Source organism: Anser cygnoides, chromosome 3 (genome assembly GCF_040182565.1).
Source record: "Anser cygnoides isolate HZ-2024a breed goose chromosome 3, Taihu_goose_T2T_genome, whole genome shotgun sequence".
NCBI lineage: Eukaryota > Metazoa > Chordata > Aves > Anseriformes > Anatidae > Anser > Anser cygnoides.
Genome location: NC_089875.1, coordinates 91,786,831 through 91,803,794, shown reverse-complemented (window position 1 = coordinate 91,803,794; position 16,964 = coordinate 91,786,831). Strand labels below are relative to the sequence as shown.

General features: G+C 37.7%; 1 protein-coding gene across 13 annotated transcripts in view; it reads left to right on the top strand.

Moving 5' to 3' along the window:
• COL19A1 (collagen type XIX alpha 1 chain) overlaps positions 1–16,964 on the top strand; it is a 202,718-nt gene that overhangs the window by 82,252 nt on the left and 103,502 nt on the right. For 11 of the 13 annotated variants that reach the window (XM_066994731.1, XM_048077444.2, XM_013172196.3 and 8 more), the window contains one exon: positions 10,860–10,913. The exons of the other annotated variants lie outside the window; for them this stretch is intronic. In XM_066994731.1, coding sequence (XP_066850832.1) covers positions 10,860–10,913 — 54 coding nt within the window. The remainder of the gene's footprint in view (positions 1–10,859; positions 10,914–16,964) is intronic. 13 annotated transcript variants of the gene reach the window in all.

Sequence of the window (16,964 nt, the reverse complement as noted above, 5' to 3'; positions counted from 1 at the left end):
AACCTCTTCCTGATGTCTAGCCTAAACTTCCTCTGCCTCAGCTTAACACCGTTCCCGCAGGTCCTGTCACTGGTGATTATGGAGAATAGGTCACCTGCCTCTCCACTCCCCCTCGCAAGGAAGTTGTAGACTGCGATGAGGTTCCCCCTCAGCCTCCTCTTCTCCAGGCCGAACAGGCCCAGTGACCTCAGCTGCTCCTCATATGTCTTCCCCTCTAGGCCCTTCACCATCTTTGTCGCCCTCCTCTGGACACTCTCCAACAGTTTAATGTCCTTTTTGTACTGTGGTGCCCAGAACTGCACACAGTACTCAAGGTGAGGCAGCACCAGCGCAGCATCATCTTTGCTCTGTGTAGACACTTTGAGGTCCTAGTTTCTACTTAAGAACTCAGGGTAGTGTGGCACCAGTGAGGTGAATGTTACGGTCAGGGCACCTGTGTACAGAAGAGAGGGTAGAGATGGGCATGGAGCTTGAGTGGGTGCCTGGGGAAAACAGGAAGAATGGATGGTGTGAGTGCATTTCTGAGGGAGATGGAAGAGACGGAGAATAATTCATGAGGAATAACTCAGCGAGTACATCAGTGTTAAAGTGGGACTTCTTTAATGGAAGAACACCCTACCTCTTCCATTTGAGTGCTCTGCCTTCCAGCAGGTCCATGCCTGGATCTAGTCTGTAAGAAGTAAATCTTAATCCATTTCAGAGTCAAAAGTAGAATACAGAATTTATCGTTTCCCTGTTTTTCATCAGCTTGGCTAGTAAACTGTGTTCTGTGATGGATGGAATGCGTCTCATGCTCAGCCTATATTTTTGGTTCACCAGAAAAGAGGAGTCATCTACTTCAGCTAGTCTCTTAGTTCAAGTGATAAAGCTTATTGCTGTGAATTAAAATATTCTCCCTTCTGACTCCACAAGTCATCTTTGGTGAAAGGCCTTATAGTATACTATAACGAAGTATTTTGCTTAGTATTTATTAAACTTAACAGTCTGAATTTAAAAAAGAAAAATATATATATTGCTGAGTCCAAAGAGAAGAAATGCCAGAATATATATATATTTTTAAAACTGAATGTGACCTCAGCTGGATTAAAGAGAGGCCTGGAAAGGGCCCATCACGTGTACGTTTCCCCAAAATAGTCTCAGGGAAATAGGTCTGACTGAAGTTCAACATCCAGTCATTTTGTTCAAACTTCTTTTCATAACACTGCTTTTGAATTTCTTTTTTGGTCTGCTAGCTATTTTTATTACTCTATATGTTCTTGATTATCTGTGCCTTCTCTCTTCCCTTTTTTTCTGGCTTGCAACTTAACTTTCCTGTTGTGCAAACACCCACACATATGTGTATTTGTTCATCTTTTTCCCGATTTTACTTTTGTAAAAGCTGTGTACACTTCACTAATACCTTTGCAGGGTTGTTTTTAACTGGAAGTGCTGTGGGAAGCTTTGCAGGAAGTGTACCATACCTTGAATAATTTGGTTCCTTATAAATCTCGTGGGTTGTAAGTAAGCTCACGTGATATTGGTCTGGTCAGTTAGCCTGGATGGAAAATTAAAGCAGTTTCATATTTTCAATATTCTCTGACAGCATAATCTAGGTGGGGTATTTCTTCTGAATCTCAGATCTGGTGATAGGTTTAGCTTTAAGCAATTGTATTTTCTTGATTTCTGATTGCACGTGCACATTTACACCAACGTGCTTGTACATTTACATTTGTATTTATATGTTTATTTAAATGAGTAAGTCATCCTAAGTTATCCCCTTCTAGGAAATGCAACATAATACAAGCATGAAAATATTTAGTACCATACTAAAAGATTTCCAACTGAATCATTTCTGACTTAATTATTTTGATTTAATAGTGTGCTGTGCAGTTATTATCGGAAATGCCTTTTTTACCAAGAACTTTAAGATAGAAAGGAGGCTCAGGGAGAAGAAAGCATTACAGCAATAGAGAGTAAGCACAATCGAATCCCTGTTGGCAGCTGCAGTGTATTACTTTAACATAGTGGACTAAATAACACTAGTGACAGGCGAGCCTCCTTTCTGTCAAACTGGAGGCAGTTCTTGGGAACTGCTGAGCAAAGATACACTGCAAGAATGAGCTGGCAGGGCTCCGCAGAAGGAGGCCGTCAGTTTACTGCAGCTGCTACTATCAGTGAGATGATGATGTATGCACTGTTGCAGAGGATTATCCTTTTTGGAAAAGGAGAGTACTGACAGGTATCTAATGAGAAGAGGCAATAGGATAATACAGCAAAATACAGTATTAATGCAATATTAGTGACCATCATATCTGAAAACATTATTTAGCGTAAATCATATATAAGCTTGGGCAGCCTTGTATTTCTTTTTTTAAGTTTAGCCTCATATTGTGAGCTTTTTTTTTTTTTGTTAAGTGATATTTCTACAGTAAGCCTGAATACTAAGAAGAAAATTTCCAGATGAAATACCTGTGTCAATTTAAGTCATTGGGCTTATGAAACAATGGGCTTATGAAACAATGGGCAGATGAAAAAAAAATGGCTATTCATATTGGTCCCTCTAGAACAGGAGATGACAGAACTTTGTTCATGAATATACCAAAAATAAAAGTCAATGTGAGTGGGGGAATCTTTCCAGAACCTGTAAGGATAGAAGTGGGTGTGACTACTGAAAAGTCAGCAACATGTATGTTTAACGACTGTACTGAAATCTCTAAAGCATTTATTTCCCCCTTTAGCAAGAGATTATATTTGTTAAGGCAATAATGTCAATGAGAAGAACCATCTTCTTTCTTTGTCTCTTCCTTTCCAGCTGCTTCTTCCTGTCCCCAATGTCCCTGTGCAATGCTATTGCAACTGTTGGTGTGACACCTAGTAAAGCAAATAAGTCAGGGAACTCTTTCAGCCCCCAAAGAGCTCCTATTTACTGGTTTATATCTCATCAGGTTCTGTTTCTTCAGACTGCCATCTAGCTTTTCTTCAGCAACCAAAGTATTCCAGAATTATAAACAAATTTTAATGACCAGAAGGTACTACAGTACTATAGATGACTTTTGGGGCTGAATCAAGATCAGTGTGATTACTTTTGGATGAAGCTGAACAGAAAGATATACTCCAGGAACAAGCCTAAGGTGCTGCAATTGCTAATGGATGTTGAGTTCATGAAGACAGACTAAAGCTACTCCAAAGTAGGTTTGGAATAGGCTCCACAAAACATGTACAATGTGAAAATCTGGTTCTCTGCATCAGTTGCCTCATAGATCCTCTTCTGTCATGCCATGCTGTTTGCTAATGTAGACAGAACTAGAAAATACTTATTTTGAAGAAGACCTGACCTAGGCAGCATGCAAGTACAAGCAACAGGTTGCCCAGAGAAGCTGTGGATGCCCCATCCCTGGAGGTGTTCAAGGCCAGGCTGGATGGGGCTTTGGGCAACCTGGTCTAGTGGGAGGTGTCCCTGCCCATGGCAGGGGGGGTGTAACTGGGTGGTCTTTAAGGTCTCTTCCAACCCAATCCATTCTGTGACTCTGTGGTATTAAGGCTGTTATCAGTAATATGCACAAAACCTAAAGAATGGTAAATTGTACAGAAGCACATGCCTGATGTAGTTAACCCCATCAGCAGCTTTATGCCTCTACTTTTTGTGTGTCCTAAATGTTTAGTTTAAGAAACTGAAGAAGCTAGCTTAGAAGAGCAGCTAATTTACTGCAAAGCTCAGAGATTCTGTGACAGTAAGTGGAGACTCAGTTGTCTTAGGTGTCTCTGGGGGAGGGAGGGGTATGGTGTGGCCAGTATATATTGTGCAAAAAGAGATACAGAAGGAATTTGACCCGTGCCCTTATATGAGTCCTACGTACTTACAGAAGGATAAAACTTGCTCCTGTTGTCAGTAGCCATCTGGCAGATAGAGATCAAATTTCCCAGGATGCTCTTTCTAAAGATGCCTTCCCCTTGCAACAGGCTACAGAAAATTCTCTGTTCTGTTTATTCTAGACACTTCACTGCAATGTCGCCCAGCTAGAACAGAAAGATGGTAATTGTTTTCATGCTCAGTATCCTATGGGCTGGTTGTAATGGACAGTTGCCAGGGAATTGGAAGGTGTGGATTTTGATCTACCTAGAAAGGGAGAACATTTCTTGCATGAAAGCTGTAATTACTTATGTTTTGTTCAAAAGACAGCCATCCCTTACTTTTATACCTGTGTTTTGAATTGCCCTTAGTAAAGTATGAGCAAGGTATGCATATTTTGAACACAGATCAAACCTCCTTCTCAGATGAATATCCATCAGAAAACTGAACATATCACACCTTTAGATTTTATCAGGGTCTATGAGAACTCTATTGAAACTCCAAGGAGCTCCTCGTCTAAAGTTTGTATTTCTATGACCTTAATAAACTTCCTCCTGTACCCTAAGAAAATGGAGGTAAATGATACTGCTGCCTGTGTGGGCCTGATGAACGCAGTTCAGAAATAGTCACAGCTAGAGAAAATGGCATTATTTCTGTTGTCATGTGGTAGAAATAGAGCTGAAGATGCAGACTTTCCAGAATAGACGTAGCAGTCCATCAACTTGTGCAAACACTTGAGATGGCTGTAACCATCTGCAGAACATCTTTCAAAGTCTAAATAACAATAGCAGTAGCCTGCCAAAACCATGAAAGTATGGATGTCTAAAAAATACTGTGTTCTGTGAAAGCAATACTATTTGTCAACTACTGACAGGAACAGATTGGTTTAGGTTCCTTAGGAGACAAGCCTTGAAAAGAAACTAGTTTATTCCTCCTACGGAAAAATCTTCATTCAACACTAAGGCTAAGCCAGTATAAACAGAAACCTCCCCACTAAAAGGCAGATAGAGCTTTAAACAATTGCAGCTGAAAGTCAAATCCATTTGTAGTATTTACTTAAGAAAGGAAAAAATAGAATGCTCATTAAATCAGGCAGATTTTTCTTTTTAGTTTTTAATCTATTGGTAGATACGCAAGACACTAAAATTCAAAAATATTGTATAATTTGGTGTTAGCAGCTTGGAGCCAAATTCAACTCTTAAGTTTTGTTTGAGAGTGCTACAAGAGCAAAATTCTGTAAAAGTGCAAATATTTGTTGAAGTCCAAAAGAAGTGTTATGATTCCATTGTACTAGACACAGCACAAAAGCAGAGCAGACCATTTATCTCTTCTGAAAGATACAGTATAAGATTTAAGACAAAAGATGGGTTCCTGCAGAACAACCAGACTTGATTGATTAACAAAAAAAGTAAATAATATAAAAAATGACGTTTTACGTATCAGCGTATTTTTATGAATAAAAGTTGAATGAAAAAATTCTAACCCAAGATTAAAATCTGAGAATATGTGATGAAATAACTATACCAAAAAGGGTAGAAGTTGGGGTGTTGATTTTGTGGGTTTTTTTTTTTGTTTGTTTGTTTTTTTCTCACTGACATTGAAAATTTTCTCATTGACATTGAAAGGATTAAAGAAAAAAAAGTGAAATGGCGATGGCAGACAAGCAATGATAACATGCAGAGCAAGGTTTTCAACCTACAGCATCTAAATTTCTTGTGGCAAAAAGCAAAGGCAGTGTGAACATCTTGAGCCTGAGCAGAGTTAGTTTGGAGCATTTATGACTGAAAACAAAGCTACGTGTTAGGTTGTGGTTAGTCTTGTGTAAATTATAGCAAGCGAGATTTATCTAAAATCTCAGTAATTTTTCTTCTTATGCAAGTTAAGATCTACCATCCAAAAGGCTGAGGTTGTGTCATTATGTCTCTTTTACTCTGATAAGGCTATTAAGAGGAAATGTATGCCATGTAGTATTCTACATAAGTTATTTTTTTGGTTCATTTGTTAAAATATTATTTAATGTCTTTCAGTGTTTCATTAATAATCCCAGCTAATAGCTCTGGTCCTCACCAAGGATCTTTAGGAAGTCTTTTAGATTTCCACCAGCTACTGTTATGCTGAAGATAAAGACCAAGGTGAGATTCAGAGGTCTGAGAGGAACACGTTAAGAGATCAAAAGATTATTCAGCTGTGTTTTCAATATGGTGTCACTGTTAGGCATGCTGTAGCATTTTCTAGATGTGAATAAAAAGAATCGGAGTTTTCTTAAGGTTTACTTCTCAAGGATGTCATAATTCTGTAGGCCATCAGCATGTCCTGTGTTCACTCTTCCCTCATAGCTTTTTTTTCCAAACTTTCTACCATTTTGAATTAGAGAAGAGCAGGTACCTGAAAGTTGGCCGTATTCCATGAACAGCACAGTGCCCTGAACTATAGACACCATCCTTCATTATTCTGATCAGTGACAAGTAAACAAGAATAATTACATGGGTTCTTTTTTGATTTGCATTTGTCTCATCCCAAAATGAAGCTTGGCCTTTTGATAACAGCTTTGTGTTACAGAGTCATGCTCACTGTATGATCTGTGGTAATCCCCATATCCTCTTCTGCAGCAGTGCTACACAAATTATTTCTTATTTGTGCATTTGATCTCTCCAACCCAAGAGCACTACATTGTAATATTTGTTGAACTTTATTTATTTTTATTTATTTTTTAGTGGCTGTTCTTATTGATTGAGATCATTTTATATTTTGAGGTTTTTCTACAACGAACAAAAATAGATGACTGCCTCATTCCTGTTGACAGGGAGAGACAGTTCAGCAGTGCAGTTTTGGATCCATGGATTGGCTTGGCTTCAAGTCATTCTGTGCCTAAGATTTTGGACTCAGCGGAGGTGGTAGTTTGCCTTTATATAGCTTCTCTGGGAGCTTGCTCAGAAATGTACTGCTTGACACCAAGCAGCAGTTAGCCAGTATGTACTTCTTCAGTATTGCTCAGTCTACGTAAGTGAAGCAGGAAGGAAAGATCGTTCTCCTGACACATTATCCGGCTTGGCCAGGCATGACACCTGTTGTTTGTGGCTCTCTCACTAGACAGTGATGGCACAGTTTTGAATCAGAAATGTTTTGGTCATGGTTTCTTGATAAGTGTAGCTGCTCAGCTCTCTGAATTGCTGATGCCTATGAAGTGTTGTGGTCATCTGCTTTCATGCTGAGTCTGAGTATCCTAAGTAGGTGGGTTTGGAAAGATACAGGGTTCACAGTGACATCCTCCCAGGTCATCATCATTGATTTTAGTTTACAAGAAAGTGTATTTCTTCAATGTTTTACAGTATCTCTTTCTGACCCTGCTTAGGTAGCAGTCTTACGTGGGTTAGAGCCTGTTTAGAAATAAGCCACTTATGTGACTTTTCTGTTTCCTTGCATGGTTCCTCCCAGTCTGAATGAAGACAGGATCATTACTCTGCCTTCATTACTACTCCTTCTAAATGGTATTGTGTTTCATCAGGCCGAAGGTGCTTCTCCTTGAGTACAACTCTTTTCCTGTTGTAGGTTATCCCACCTTCTGTAGAAAGCTTACGGGTCAGACAATAAGAACATTACTGGGATGGAGCCCTTCATAGTCCCAGCTTTCCAGAAATGTATCAGTAAAAAGAGAAAGACCCATATGGCATTTCTTTTTTGAGCTGAAGATTCTGATTTGTTAAATTCATAATTTATTTAGGAAAAATCAGGAAGCTTTCCTGTTAGCTGGGTTCAGTTTATAGGGAACTGTGGAGAAATGGTTGCAAGCACACACAATTCATGTAAAGCATTCTACTGAGACAGATCTGTAGCAAAACACAGAACAACTTTTTTAAAACAAACATAATTATCTTAAAGATTGTGTAGGGTAAAATCACAGAGTTTCAGAGGTTAAGAATTACAAGGTTATTACCTTGCATACTGTGGAGAATATTTTTGCTATTGTGAAAAATGGTACTTTAAAATTGCTTGGAACAAAGGATATCAGGGATTCAGAATTAGTATTATTAACAGGGCAGCACTGCAAAATAAACTTCACCTTTTAAAATATAAATGTATTTTATTAATACATAATTTTATATATTATTTTTATACATTATTTTGCCTTTATAATGAGGAGTAAATAGTATGCAAGGAAAATTAGGCAGCCTTAAAGTTGCCAAGTGACTTAAGGCTGGTACTGCAGTCTTGCAGAAACCCTGAGCAAGCCCCCAGCTCTAATTAGAGAATGTTGACACTGACTGCAGTGTATCCAGTATTACACACACAAGACTGAATCCCTCCTAGCACTTATACTGCAGCAACCCCATCAGCTTGTTCCACTGGGGCAATTAAAAGCAGAATACACCCAAAGGAATGCAAAGAATTCAATGTTATATTGGATTAGTTTTAGTTAACTAATAAACAACTAATGGCACTTCCAGAGTTTTGTCATCCTGTTTTTGCAGTTACTTCCCAAATAGTCTTTAATTGTCTCATCTGAGTATAGTATCAGCAGGCAGGAACATGAGACAGAAAATGGCATTAACATGTTTTTTTCTCTGTTTTCTCTTTTGTTAATCTATGAGGTAACACACAATGTTGATTATTAAGAGCCTCATCTACACTGCAGAGTGGCTTCAGCAGTTCTGCAAATTGGCTACGTTTGAAGCTGTTAATTATGCAGCATAGTGCACTCCACAAAGGCAGAAATGAGCATGGCTTGGCTCAGTTCACAGAAAAATAAATTGTAAGAATTGGACCTCTGTTTGATTTGAATTCTTGCTTCATAGAGGACATGAACGTTGTGCACAATAGGCTTGGCACGTACAAATAATTTACTCTATTAAAAAAATCAGAATAGGTTCATAGTAAAATGGCATACATGGCAGAAAGCCTGGGGCTCTTGGGATTCTGCAGAGGTCTGGGGCTCATTAGCAGAGGGTGCTTTTTATCATTTTGTCTGACAAACATTTTAAATCTGAGTATCATGTAAATCATAAGGAAGGGAGTTTTTCTTTCTTTCCTGCATTCACCAACTGCACTTGTATGCATCTAGAACCATTTGCCAACGTTTTAAAGTTACTGTCTGCCTGCTGAAGAAGAAGGCGGCAGGATCTCTAACACATGTGCTGCTAATCTAACATGAAGGCAAATTGCAAAGGTGAGGAGAGGGTCTTCTTGGGTTTTAGGCTCAGTAAATGCATGTTTTTTTAATGTAAATGTAGATGTAGGATGACAAATTATCACAAGATACTTTTATCTAAGGTTTCCACGTATACATTAAGGAAATTACAAGTTACTACTGCTTCTGAATCAGAACTATAGACATTTATACAATTTTCTCTTAAAGTACATAAACAGATAAACCACAGAAGACAGCTCCATAAATTGGAATGTTTCTTAAATCTCCTAGAAATACATTAAAATAAGGAGTTATTATGGTAAATAAATGACTGTAACTTTGTAGATACTGCCAGGCTGTAGCAATGTGACTTAATACCAGCTGAAAGATAGTGAAAACAGTATTGAATGTCCAGTGTGTCATAGTGATGAGAACTAAAATGTTTAAATTAAGCTATTAAAAAAAAAAAAAAAGGAATAAATCTGGAACTTCAACTGCTATTTTTTAAACTGATAGTGTAAGACAATTACTATTTCAACCGATGCCTTAATCCATAGAATAAGAGAACAAAGAGAACTTGATAGTTTAAACATACTAAAAGAACCAGTGTTAAAATCCTGTAACTATTTGGCATCCTTTAAACTTTTTCCGATGGATGCGTTGATAGATCGTGTTTAAAGTTTGGTGTTATTGACAGGCAAAAAAAGGCAATACTTGAGGAAAAACGTTAACAGGACCATTCAAACAAATGCACAGCATTAGGTTTGTTATCAACAAGATGTACTGAAATAGGAACAATGAACTACTGCAGACATCTTTTGCATGGGATTATTAAATTCACAGTTTGTGGTTGCTAATTTGTTAGTAGGCTTCAGTTGTTTGAGAAAGCTCATGCAAATTCATTTTGCAAAACTGATTATTAGATGAAATGCCCTCTGTCATTGCCACTGGAGAAATAGCTTTGAATCAGGGTTGTGTCACAAATGGAATTAGCTGAATGATCTCAGTTCAGTACCATTTACCTAACAGAATTATGAAGATTATGCTGACATAATGAATAGGTTCTGCTCAAACATATGTAGTCCGCTGGAGATAATTGAAATTCAGTGTGGGGCTGTTCCCTTTCTTTGGTTGATAATGAAGAGCTTGGACTCTAGTAAAGTCAGTCCTCAGGCTTCTATCAAAATGATGTTATTTTTATAATTTGGTAAAGTTCAGCCTAGTGACACGGATGAGACCTGTTGGTTTTGGCATTCTCCCTTAAGTTATGCTTTTTAAGCAGATTTTGATAACTTAGGATGAAATCTATATTAACTAGGATAGCATGGTCCATAGAGATAGTACGGAACTGAATCCTTTTTTGTATCTTACAAAGAATATAGAGTTTTATGGTCAGTGTTCCATAAGGAAGCCCAGGAACCAACCTGTATCACTGATTCTAAGAATCCTTCCTGCCATTTTTTTTTCCTTTTGATTCATAGATTAGATATATCACTTATATTCATCCTTGTAAGAAATAATTTTCAGAACAATCTTCATTAAGAAGTGGGACCAAAATGAAAGCAATTAACTGTCCCTCACTCTAAATTTCTGTTTGACCACATTGTTCTCAGAGCACTGTGAGAATCAAGAACATTTTCCTGTGGTGAGTCTTTATGGACGTTCAGTAGCACTGTGAATTACAAAATTCTTTAGCTCTTGGTGATAGACCTTTTTTCAGGGTCATTTATTTGGAAAGAATTTCTTTTGAAATGTAAGAAATAATTTAGTTTGTGCAGTCAGAAACGTATTTGTAGCACTGTAGGTAGAACAGACCAGAATCTTCAAATATTTTTCCTGTCTAAAAAATGTCATGGTTTAGTATTTATCTTGCAAATGTAATTAAATAAATATTCATTCTTTTAGGGTGAAAAAGGAGATAAAGGAGAACCAGGACCAGAAGGCATTCATGGAAGAGAGGTAAACTGAACGATACTAAAACAGTCAAGTTGAAAACTTTTAGGGGGATAGGCAAACAATGAATTTCAGACTTTGTGTAAGGAGAGTGACGGATTTAGAAAATGTGTATGCCTGGAGAGTTAACATGCACAAGATGATGGGCAAGAAAAAGAGGTGCATTCAGCTGAGATACGAGGTCCTAGGCCTTAACATTGGATGGGAAAGGTGTAGGTAAGGATATGGTAGGTTCCATGATAAAACTGCTTAGAGTTCATGAGATAAACTGAAACGGGCGTGGGTATTAAAGCAACACAGTATTGATGAGAAAAGAGGGCATTTCTGGAGGCAAGGTAAGGCTAGGCCTGGGTCCTTGATTGCTGAAAAAGAAAAGCAAGTGCACAGACTGTTAGCCATTCCTGGGTGAGAGCAAGGGGTCATTTACTGTGCCATGTGGCTCATGTAATAGAGAATATGAGTTAAAATTTCACTTATATTCTCTGATAGATTTTACTCACTATTTAGTTAATTGATCTGGTTCATATTTGAGCTGTGGCGTGAATCTAAATTAAAAAAAAAAATACTAGATGCTCCTTGTCATTGAGTTCACATGCAATCTTGAACTTGAGCTAACACTATAGACGTGCCTGGTGATAACCGTTACTTCTGCCTGCTTTATTTTTGTATTTACCTCCAAATATATTAAAATAAGAGGGCAGAAAATCAGAGGTTTGTCAATGTAATACTGAAAAAGCAAACCAGCATGTTTTGAACAGCAAGATTTAAAAATAAAAATCAAGCTATCAGTTTTCTTTATCCCCCTCTTCCCCTCCTGTCTCCTCCTTGACCTTAACTGGAGGTCAACCTGGGTTTAAGTTTTGATAATGAAGGGTACTGTTGGCTCCCCAATTGCAAAAACACCACAGCTGAAGGCAGAGAGCATCTCACAGAAGGACTGAACCTGTCTGTCTAAATTCTTTGGAGAATGTCTGGCATTATGATTGGAATTCTAGCCAACAGTGAGATATGGGATTTGGAAAAAAACATTTCAGTAAAACTTTTTCAGCAACATTACCAAAAGAGTGAAAGTTTCAACTTTTCACACCAAAATACTATGACAGCCTAGCTGTGCTTACTAAGAACACAGGCAATGCATGTGGTTATTTGTGTTGAGCTATATATACAGTTTAAAGTTTTTAAAACAGCCTACACAATCACCACACTTTTTGTCACCTGGCTCTGTACACACACGGTAGCCATAAAAATATGTTTTTCCTAGTTTAATGCTAGATGAATCAGACTATTTTCAGTGAATAGTGGATATCCTTCATGTGAAAACATGTACTATGTACTGAGCTGAAACTGTGTTTAGGTATTCAAAGAGGTACTCTCTTGTAGCCTGCCTGTCTGTAAAGGTGAACCATATACTTCTGTCATGCATACATATATGCTGACAGCATGGAAAAACACATCTGTGTTTCTTTCCATAGCTCTGGGGACATTTCTGTGTTGGTCTTACACTATCTCCTTTACTACATGGGATCTTGTTCCATAAATCTTTTAGGATGAGTAAGGTATACCAAGTATCTGGTGAACTCTAGAACATATTTGACATTGTGGCACTGAAAGTGTAAAATATCAAACCTTTATAATTTGGAACGTTTAGTGAACTGTTGTAGTGTGTCAAAAAAGGGGTGGATTATCATCATGGGAACTGTCTTTAAAATATTTTTGAAGTAGAATTGCACAAGGCAATATAACACTATATTGTTTGAATCCGCACATAATTCCTTTTTAACAACACAAATAAAATGCTTTGGATTGGTTATCAGAGTGCATGGAGATGCCAGTCATTAAGTTTAAATTTAAAGGACTGTGTATCATTGACTCTTGGTTGCTATCAGTGTCTCTCAAACTCATTCCACATACAGAAATGTAACATCTGATATTTCCGAAATAATCAAGTTAATCTGTTTATATGGGTGTAATCTGCAGTGCTGTATAAAGAAAGCCTGAAAACACTCAAAGCTGGTGGTATCGGCTGTTGGCAGCTGTTGTCTCTCTGGCTGGGGGAGTGAGGGTTTCTGTACTCACAAATGAAGAACTTGAAAATGATGACTGAACATTTTGTCTTGCACAAATGGTAGGAACATATTCAAATTTATTTTAACCAAAATCAGGGAACAAGGTGTCACATAAACAAATTCCTTTTTTTTTTTCTTTTTGCTGTCACTACTTTTGTTTTCTTAGTTGTAATACAGAACGTTCTTGCTAGAATGAAGTAAATGACAGAAGGAGAACTAAACCTGATTTGTAGACTAGCTTTATGTGATGTTGAAGTCCCTCATCCCTCATGGATTGTGCTAACTGGGTCAGCTAATCTCATTCAGAACCAGGTTTGGATGCAGGAACTGTGAATACGTTTAACTGCTCTGCACATCTCCTAGATTATCACTCCACAAATCTGAGCCAAGATCTACAGTGCTGTATCCCAGCCTAGGACATTATTCAAAATCCATCTGACAACACAAATACTGACTATAAATACTAGTAATGCGGTTGCCATTGTTTTTAGCTTCTTAAGGAGTAGCTATAAATAACTTAAATGTTACTAATGTAGTTTTCCTGGGGTATGTATTCACATTACATCTGTAAGCAGCTATTTGCCTGTATAATACGAACAGCCAATTTTCTTGAGTAGTGTCTCTTAAGTTTTATCCCTTGAGACTTTTATAGCCACTTGACATTAATAATGCCATCACTTTTATCACAGTAACAAGTGGGTGTTCATGGATGCACTGTCTGAGAGAAATCCTAATAAATGCAGTTACTACTCCGTTATCCTTACATTCCATATGGAATAGGGACAAATTTGCAATACAAATATCCATGATACTATCCATGGAGTAAATCTATGTAATGTTCACACTTTTGAATGTGAATTGAAAGAAAGTCTTTCCCATTCAAACTTCTAGACTCCTTTTGGAGTCATATCATGTTCTTGATCGGTGGTACAGGTAGGAAGTGAATACCATGGGATATTACTACTTCATGTTTTGCAAACAAAAATGAAATCCTTTAGCAAAAGTAAGGAAGCCAAGGAAGTATTGTCATATCTCTTAGCATGTGTCATGCATAGCTAGGGGAAGAGAAGTCTTTCTTGTAAACTGTTTAAAAAATAAAATCTAAAATGAAAATCTAGTGCCTAATCCCTACACAGTTAAACCAGCAGATTAACTAATTATTTTCCTTCTCCTATCAGGGAAGTTGGTACTCTTAAGTGACTTTAAAAACTCTTCTACATAAAGTATCATTGTTCTTTACATACTAATGTGAAAGGACAGACCTGTGAAGTTCAGTGAGCAATAAGAAAATCACAGGTTTTCAGTGGAAAGAAGGTAAAAAGTACACATATTGGGTCTTTTTATTTCTCAGTTTTCGTGAAAATGTGAACAGAAATATGAACATTTTCAAAAGGACTCAGTGGCTTGATGTGATGGTAGCAGTCATTTACCATCACACCCTCATAGGTTTTCTGTCATTGTAATCTTGAACTGTCTTAGTAGTAGCATTGGAAGGAAATACTTGGATGGTAAGTGAAGAATCCTATTTTTTGAAAGTGTGAAATTGGTAATGTTATTTAATTAAATCTAGATTCTAAGGATTCCATTAGGAGCAAAAGTGTAAGGAGACAGTAGGCATTGTTTGGGATCCAGAAAATCCTAACACTGTAGCAATTTGAAGTTTTTGAATAACATTAACAAGGAAAGATCAATGGCAATATTTAAAAGTACACGAGGTATAAACTGAAAAATAGGGTATTTGAGCTTTGAAAATACTTCACTAAATTGGAAAAGTGATTGCAACATATTCAGCTTGGTGTTGTACAGCTGACTCTGAAGCTGTTGCCTTAATTAAGATTTTAAGACCATTTTGTGGAGAAAATGTGTTTTTGTTGTCTTACTAATGAGAATATTTCTAAGTTTTATTACTCCATAGAGGTTTTTGATTTGATCCATAACAATTTAGTTCCACACTGTTAGTGGTTGGATTGTTTACTGTATTTCCAGTGCTTTAGGTAGTATGTCATGCTAGGAGATTTTAGCCTGGTGTGAGGATGAAACACTTAATGCAGGCCAGGGACCTGTGCAAGGAAGTTTTCTGCATCCAGCAATAAAAACATTTGTAAATAATGTATAATACTTTTCCAAACAGTTCTCTTTTAGACTGGAAAACCTATTCTCCTCAAAACATGATGCCAGTCTTGCAGCATTTTTCATTGCCTCGTGTATGCTGTGTAATATTTGCCGCACAAAGAAGTGTAGTAAGCAAGTCTTGCTAGTAGGCAAGACGTGGCTGCTGCTCAGTTGGGGTCCAGCTGATCTTAGCACTTTTTCTTTGTGAAGAGCACCTGTTGTCAGCTGCCTGTATGTTTTCCCTGTTTTATCTCCTTTCTGTGGTGATATGTAAGCACTGGCTGCTTCTATGAGTGAAAATTTTCAATGTATGATACAGTTTTCTCAGGCCTTAGTGAACCTGCTAGGTTCAGTTGGAATTCATCAAGCATTAGGGAATAAAAAGCATGTTTTACTCGGAGAGGACATTTAGCATAACATTGACAATTTTCCTAACATTTCTGAAGAAAATAGAGTTTTATTATTGATAAGTTCATGCAAAGTTAAAAATTCAGTTATTTTTTCAGAGTCCTCTGCTCAAATTTGTGTCTGCTATTATGGTAAACGTTTGTCTCAGGGTGAGAGGTTAATGGACTTCTCAAATATTTCCCAGCTCTGGATAAGTAAGTAACTAATGGCAGCTGAGAAAATGCCGTAGGCTCTTGTCATCTAAGAGTACTGGTGAGGTTTGTGTTGTGGCCGATAGCTGTCTTTTCATCCTAGTAGTTAATCTGTCTTTGATGAGCTGTTAAACGGAATCCTAGCTCCTTTGACACTCTTGGTCCCTGTGGTTCTCCAGTCCTTGTGGAAACTCTTCAGTCTAGTTGCCTGTTGCCAGCAGTGTAAGCCTCAGAAACTCTGGCAGCTCTGCAACAGTTTCCCAGTAAGCTTTCTTTACTTACCCTAGCTTTCTTTAGGCTTCTGGGTTTGCTCCCAAAGTAGCTTATTATCAGCCCATTGTTGAAAGTCCTCCTCAGACTGCCCTGGCATGTCATTCCAAACCCTCCATTTGGGCTGTGGTGTTTTTAGCACAGTGATTGCCAGCAATTTGGTCTCAGATAGAGAGGTGTCTGCTCATTAAACCCTTATAAATCCCTGGTGTGGCTTTCAAACCCAGCTGAACATCACGGTGTCAAGGTTTAAAGCAACAGACACCAGTCTGCACAAAAATCCAATTTACAGAACCAGACTCCTTTAAATTACACGATGTTTCCCTCAACCTGTGCAAGTACCCATGGCCGTGTTTTCCTTTAAATATAACCTCCATAGGTTATATAGGAGTACTCACAAAAGGTACATACATATTTCATGTTGTTACTGTTTTTTGATGAGAAGGTTAGACAACACTCCTATGGGCTACAATTCCTTAATCGTGTAGTTTTTCAGGTACTGCAGGCATATGGGATATGAATCCCAAACACAATCAGCAAACTATGAAATCCTCTGTTCTCTTCATCATCTGTCCTTTTTGCTAGTAGTGGTAGGAGTACTGGTTTGTGGAACATCATGTTGTCACAAAAGAATTGCAGTCGAGACCACTTGGCTTAGAGGAAAATGTTCAGTTCCCTTTTCTCTCAAATTCTTTGACTGTTCTGATCTTATCCAAATGACTGAAACCATAGGAACTGAAAAACTGTTTAGTTTTCTGGCTCCGGTTATACCTGACACTTCTAGCGAACAAATAAAATGTTCTCAGACTTGGTAAGGAAAATATTTATCAGATCACTAAGTAAAGTTATTTTCTCTTCTCCATGGAACTCCAGAGCACAGCATGCATTGTGTGAGATTGTCACTGGTCTAAAAGGAAAATTCAAACAGAAAAACTGATGCTTCTTATGCCAGTAGTGCTGGGCTACCATTAATAAAATTCTGTCATTTGAAGAATTCACAAAACCATGGT